This window comes from Nicotiana attenuata, chromosome 11 (assembly GCF_001879085.1).
Source record: "Nicotiana attenuata strain UT chromosome 11, NIATTr2, whole genome shotgun sequence".
Classification (NCBI taxonomy): Eukaryota; Viridiplantae; Streptophyta; class Magnoliopsida; order Solanales; family Solanaceae; genus Nicotiana; species Nicotiana attenuata.
The window spans coordinates 53,743,301-53,749,916 of NC_031999.1; the positions used below are offsets into that span (position 1 = coordinate 53,743,301).

Sequence of the window (6,616 nt, forward strand, 5' to 3'; positions counted from 1 at the left end):
TTAAATTATAAATTTTTGTAATTGGAGATAATAGTTATGTATGGGTTCCGGGCTTGATTTTTTAGGCCCGGTACCACAGAATAATCCTTAATTATTATGCGTCTCAATTTCAACATTTTTAAAATTTTGTTAACTTAATAAATTAAATTATAATTTTTTTGTAATAGGAGATAATAGTTATGTATGGGTTCCATGCTTGATTTTTGAGGCCCGGTACCACCAAATAATCCTTAATTATTATGCGTCTCAATTTCAATATTTTTAGAATTTTGTTAGCTACTGAGACTCTACGCTAAAAGGCTCTACATTTTACTACGCTAAAAGGCTCTATATTTTACTTCGCTAAAAGATACTATATTTTACTACGCTATAAGGCTCTACAATATGAACATAACATTAACAATACAAATAAACAAAACAAATAATATTATTTAACAATACAAATTATTTATCAAATTTTAATACAAATTATATAAAAATACAAATTATTTATCAATTTTAAGCATTTTTGGTCACAAACATAACATAAATTCGGGTATGTAAATCAAATATAACACAAACAATCCGGTAGCATTTTTTGTCACAAACATAACATAAATTCGGGTATATAAATCAAATATAACACAAACAATCCGGTAGCATTTTTGGTCACAAACATAACATAAATTCGGGTATCAAATAAATCAATCCGGGTATATAAAAGATACAAAATTAAACACAAACATAACATAAATTCACATGGAAACATGCTAAACAATACTAATATGCATGACTATACGAGTTTCGGCATAAACTAAATTGAAATACCTCGATGTAAATTTTTTGAATATTGTTGAAATTGAATTTTTGCACTCGAAACACGATATCCAAAGCTTTTTGTGTATGTGGGACCTACACGCCTTGCTCTTTATGGGACGGGTGGGCCCGATTTTTTTTTTTTTTAAAAATAAAACGGGGGGTGGGGGACAGAAAGGAGCTTGAGTTTGTTTTTTAATGGAGGGGGGCTGGAATGTCGGGGAAGATGGAAGAAGAAGAACCTTATTTAATTAAGGCAATTCGCAGTATAGTACTGCGAATTGACTTTATTAAATAAGGCTGGGCCCAACTATTACATTAAACGTTGTGTTTTTGTTAAAAAAAAAAAAAATTACTTCGCAGTATGATACTGCAAATTGTTTTAACGGCAAAATTTTCGTTAACCCAATTCGCAGTATAGTACTGCGAAATACTCATTTTTTGTGACGTTTTTTTTTTAAAATATTAAAAACGTACTTTGTGTTTAAAAAACCATTAATTAAGTTTCGGACTCTATGCACGACCCTAACCCCGAGTCTCAACTTGCAAGTTGTCTTTGTGCTATTTTCGAGATTAGACAAAGTAGGACCCTTAGGGTGGGGGCCAAAGAGAAAAATGTAGGAGTGGGCCTCAAACGTACATACATGTTGTGTATGCATTTATGTGTCTAGATTTTATAAGTACAGTACTAAAATATCAATATAAAATCTTTTTTAATCTCATTAAAAAATGGAAAATTTAAATTTTTTAACAAAACAGTTGGAGAAGTAGAACTATAAAGAAAAAACATCCTTCTCTGGCAAAACAAATCTTTTTCTCACACTTTTTTCAACTCTCTTTCCTAATGGACCCTCCACCTTTTTCCGGCGGCCCAACTTCCTCAACCGCCGCCGTTCCGCCGTCGGGAAACGTCAATTATGCTGACTCAGCAAATTCCTCGCCGCGATCCCGCAACACGGAATCCTGGGACGAACAGCTGCCACACGCCGCCTCCACCGGCGGCAAGCTCCGGCTAATGTGCAGCTACGGCGGGCATATATTCCCTCGTCCCCACGATAAATCTCTCTGTTACATCGGCGGCGACACCCGCATTTTCGCCGTCGACCGTAGCACCTCTCTTGCCGACCTTTCTGCTAAGCTCTCTAAAACCCTACTCGGCGGCCATCCCTTTTGTTTAAAGTATCAGCTTCAGAATGAAGACCTTGATTCACTTATCTCCGTTACTTCCGATGAAGACCTCGATAACATGATCGACGAATACGACCGTATGAATATGAATATGAATAATTCATCATCTTCTAAAGTCGCTCGGCTTCGTTTGTTTTTATTTCCGAGCAAAACTGAGACAACTGAAATGGTTCGAGAAAGTTTAATTAAATCGAAGACAATTGAAATGGTTCGAGAAAGTTTAACGAAATCTGATGATTGGTTCGTTAATGTGTTAAATGGTGCGAGTTCTGCTACGGTGTTTTCTGAAACTTCGTCAGTAAATTGCCTATTGGGTTTGGATGATGACGTGGAAAATGTTAAAGATGACGTGGGGGCACAATTAGAGGTGAAAAATGGTGGACATAATGTTAAGGTTAGTGGGCTGGATGTTATTCAATCGGTGCCGGATTCTCCGATGGTTGAAACGACGTCGTCTTTCGGGTCTATGTCTTCTATGAATTTGCCGCCGATAAAGGTCCATGTTGAGGAGAATCAAAAGGGTGGAAATTTTGAGGAGCAGTTTTCGCAAATGACTGTTGGGGGACTGAAGCAGAAGCATGAGGAAGGAGGATTTGCGGGTTTATCTTCACCGCCGGCACCGGCTGTTTTAGTGCCGGCGACGGCTGTTTCCGGCGTGCAACAGCAACAGCTACAGCAGCCTCCGCAGTTGCCACCAAAGCTTGTTATTCCATCTGATTTGCCTTCCCCTGATTCAGTTTCAAGGTAAATTTTCTAAAAGATCTTTACTTTAATGCATTGACGGCCAGAGGAGTATCTAGTGTAAAAGCTATAGGTTCATAGCTTTTGCTCATACCTTATATTTTTGCCCAAAAATTCATTAAATATATACAAAAACTCATTAAATTAGATGAGATGTGGTAGAATTGTGAATCTGTCCCATAAAGTTTAGATCCTAGATCCGCCACTGTTGACGATGCAGAAAAACAGTAAACATCACTTAAAATAATTGCAGATAACTTTATTTGATAGTAGCATTGCTTGATAATATAGAATAAATAGTAAGTAACTCGTGATAACAGGTTGATAATATAGAATAAATAGTAAGTAACTTGTGATAACGAGTTAAATTACACTGATGTAAAAAGTTCTTTACAGTGTTAGTGTGTATAACTAATTCGTAAAATAATATATGTTTGTTGGAACATACTGTACTAATTGGTTGAAAAATGTGTTTTGCATAGTCTGATCCTTTTTATTAGTGCTAAAATTAGGATCTTGATTCCATTTGGTGCAGTGAGGGTAGTGTGACAAATCCTTTGTCTAGGCAAAGGCATTACTTTTATCAAGAACCAGGGGTTCATTTCCAGTCAGGGAGCGGTAGGATTTCTGGTAATTCAGTTGATCCGAAGATGAGCGATTCGATTGGAAGGGCTCAGGTAAAACAGCAAGTTCAGGATAGTGGATATGCATTGCCAGTACAATATGATCAGCAACAGCAAATGCATCAACCCCAACAGTTTGTTCATATGGGGCAGTATATGCAGCATACGCCTTCCGGCCCTGTGCAGATGGCGTCTTATTATCCTATATACCCTTCACAGCACCAAACACATCCTCAACAACCCGGTCTTGAGCACCAGTATCCTGTTTACTTTATTCCTGCTAGACCTACCCAAGGTTACAGTTTGCCATTGCAACAAACAAATTATACTGAGCCTTCTCAAACAGTCCCTTCTGTTCGTCCCCAAACGCCTCCTACTATGGTCACTCCCACCGCAGCTTACAATCCGACTAGAAATCCTCCGACATCTAAACCTGAAATGGTTGCTGGTCCATACAGAACTGTGAGTGCGGGTGCAGCAGCTCCACAATTTGTTCAGATCACTTCGGGCCAGCATCAGCCACAATATATGGCCTACTCTCAGATTCATCATCCTTCTCAGTCGGTTCCTCCTACTTCAGCCACTACTGCCAGTTATGCATATGATTTTGCTGATCCTACGCATACAAAGATGTACTACACTCAGCCGCTAGCTCCCCAGTTGGCTGCTCAATATCAAACAATGACATCCGCCCCTGCAGTTAGCTTCACAGAAACTTCTTCTCAGCTCCCCGTTGAAAATTTGAAGCAGCAACTTAGAACTTCGCAGGCATGAAACTGTGAGTTGAACATGAAGAAGCAATTTTGAAAAGTTGGTTTGGTAAATCTTAAATTTTCTGTTAAATGCTTGAATTCTTATTGTTATTGGTTGGTCAAAATGCATAAGTTATAGGTAATAAGAAAGTCGGGTCTTCCGTTTTTTTCTTCTTCTGTAAGTAATGCTGTTATTACCCATGAAAGCATACGGGTGCAAGATCTTACTGTGAAATTCCAAACTCATATCATACATCCTCAGTACTATATATGGTTTTCAGAACAACAAATATAAAGTAGTGATTGAAGGATTTCTTGAGATATCTTTTATGTATTCTCTCATTTGTGGTATTTGTTTAGCTAAATATTAGTCTAACCAAGGCAGTATAGATACTTGCAAATAGACTGCAAGCCCTGCATATATTTACCAAGTACACTCATCCAAATCTTGTTGTGTCTTTGTTGCGTACAAGAGACGCTTGTGATCTGGCCTTTCCCTAGACCCCGCGCATAACGGGAGCTTAGTGCACCTGACTGCCCTTTTAGTCTATAATAAGATGAAGAAACCTAGTGGCCTTTCTAGAAAAACGTATTACTGGAATATTAGGAAATTTAGTGAAAGTTTAGCTTTTCAGTCTGTCGATGTTTTTTTGAATTCGGGTGTTGCTAAAAGTCTTCTATTGCTTAGGGAATTAAATTCATCAATATGATTTGGAAAAGTTCTATAAATTCATCACTATGATTTGAAAAGTTCTGTAAATTCATCAGTATGATTTACAGACTATGCTGTGACTTTGCTTTTCCTGAGCCGAGAGTATATCGGAAACAATCTATTTACCTTTATACGGTAGGGATAAGGCTGCATACACACTATCCACCCAAATTCCACTTGTGGGATTGCACTGATCTATTGTTGTTGATTTTTAAAAGTTCCGTAAATTAATTTTCCTGTTTCCAATTTATAGTGACAGTAAGCACCACATTAGCACCATAATTTTGTTTAGTTACAGGTTCTAAGGCGTTAGTTCTGGATATAGTGCTTATGTTAATAGAGTAATTAAATAATTAATGCCTTGTTTCTTTGGGATTGAGATGTGGAATAGGGAAAAATTGTCCATTAGTTGATGACAAAGGCCTTTGGCATCACACCTGGCCATGTGTTTATTTATTTTTATTTAACATCACATTAGAATATTGCATTTTCAGAAAGCTGATTAGATGAATGTACTAATTCCGGGTAAATTTTAAAAATAGCCAGATTTACAACTGGTCGTTCAAAAATAACCCAATTTCAAAAGTAATCGAAATTTAGCCACTTTTTATATAAAGATAAATCTGAGCGAAAACACTGTTCAAAACCCGGAAAATACTCCAGTATATTATGCTGGAGTACCAGCATAAGTATGCTGGAACTCCAACATAATATGATGGAGTTCCAGCATAATATACTGGAGTTCCAGCAAGTATATTGGTCCAGTATAATATATTGGAGTTTGGAGCACCGGTGCTCCAGTCTCCAGTATATCATACTGGAGCCAGCAAAGTATACCGGTCCAGCATAATATGCTGGAGTTCATACACAAGTGCACCGAACTCCAGTATATTATGCTGGACCGGTCTCTATTGCAGCAAAATAGTGGCTATTTTTCATTGACTTGATAAATGCTGGCTATTTTTTGATTGACCAGTCCGAAAACTGGCTATACCGTGCTATTTTTACCTCATATGTAACCAAACAACCTGCTCCAAATGAAACAAAAAAAATATTTTGTTCACTGATTCACATGTCACTTTTAATGTGGTGATAGATTCTATTAACCCTATATGTGTTTCTTTTAACCCCTGCCTTTTTAAATCTTCATTACATAGTTAATTATTATTTATATTATACATAAAAGGTACGAGGTTTATGACAAAGTTTGTCTGATTAATAATACCAATTAGCTTATTCAAGATTCGGATGTCTCTTTCCAAGTCCCGCGGTACCATGTTGTTGTCAAAAGCTGCCAATTATTTTTGCTGCAACAGTTAGAAATTTTAGGCAAGGTGGTTTGTTGCTGACTCCATGCTTTGTCATAACCAGCACATTTTTATGTCTCATTTTGGACTGCAATTATGAGAAATTTGACCTTTCGGGTTTTTCATTTATGGTTATTCTATGTGTTCTCAACTATTAACTTAAACGGTAAAAATTCGCCGCACGCCAAATTAATAGGTACATGATATATCTTCGCACGTAGATTATTTTTATTTAACTAGAGTTAATTAATATATATTTTCATCTCATTAAATCATTATACATAATAAGTTGATATGGTTTTGTATAAACACTCGAGGAGGCAAAGTTTTTACGCTAAACCATATCTGCAGCTAAACAAGTGTCATAGTTTTCACCTTAATAGCAAAATTTTTGTACATTTTTTCTTTGCTAAAAATAGAATACCTTTTACTATTTATACTATCACAGACAATTATCTTTATTTGTGTTTATTCAGATTTAAATCTACAAAATGTTGT

At 36.5% G+C, this 6,616-nt stretch overlaps 1 protein-coding gene across 1 annotated transcript; it reads left to right on the top strand.

Annotated features, from left to right (window-relative positions):
• LOC109234552 lies at window positions 1,571–4,411 on the top strand. Its single transcript, XM_019400580.1, has 2 exons — window positions 1,571–2,727; window positions 3,260–4,411. Exons 1-2 carry the CDS (start codon window positions 1,640–1,642, stop codon window positions 4,119–4,121), a joined length of 1,950 nt encoding a protein of 649 aa, XP_019256125.1. The 5' UTR covers window positions 1,571–1,639; the 3' UTR covers window positions 4,122–4,411.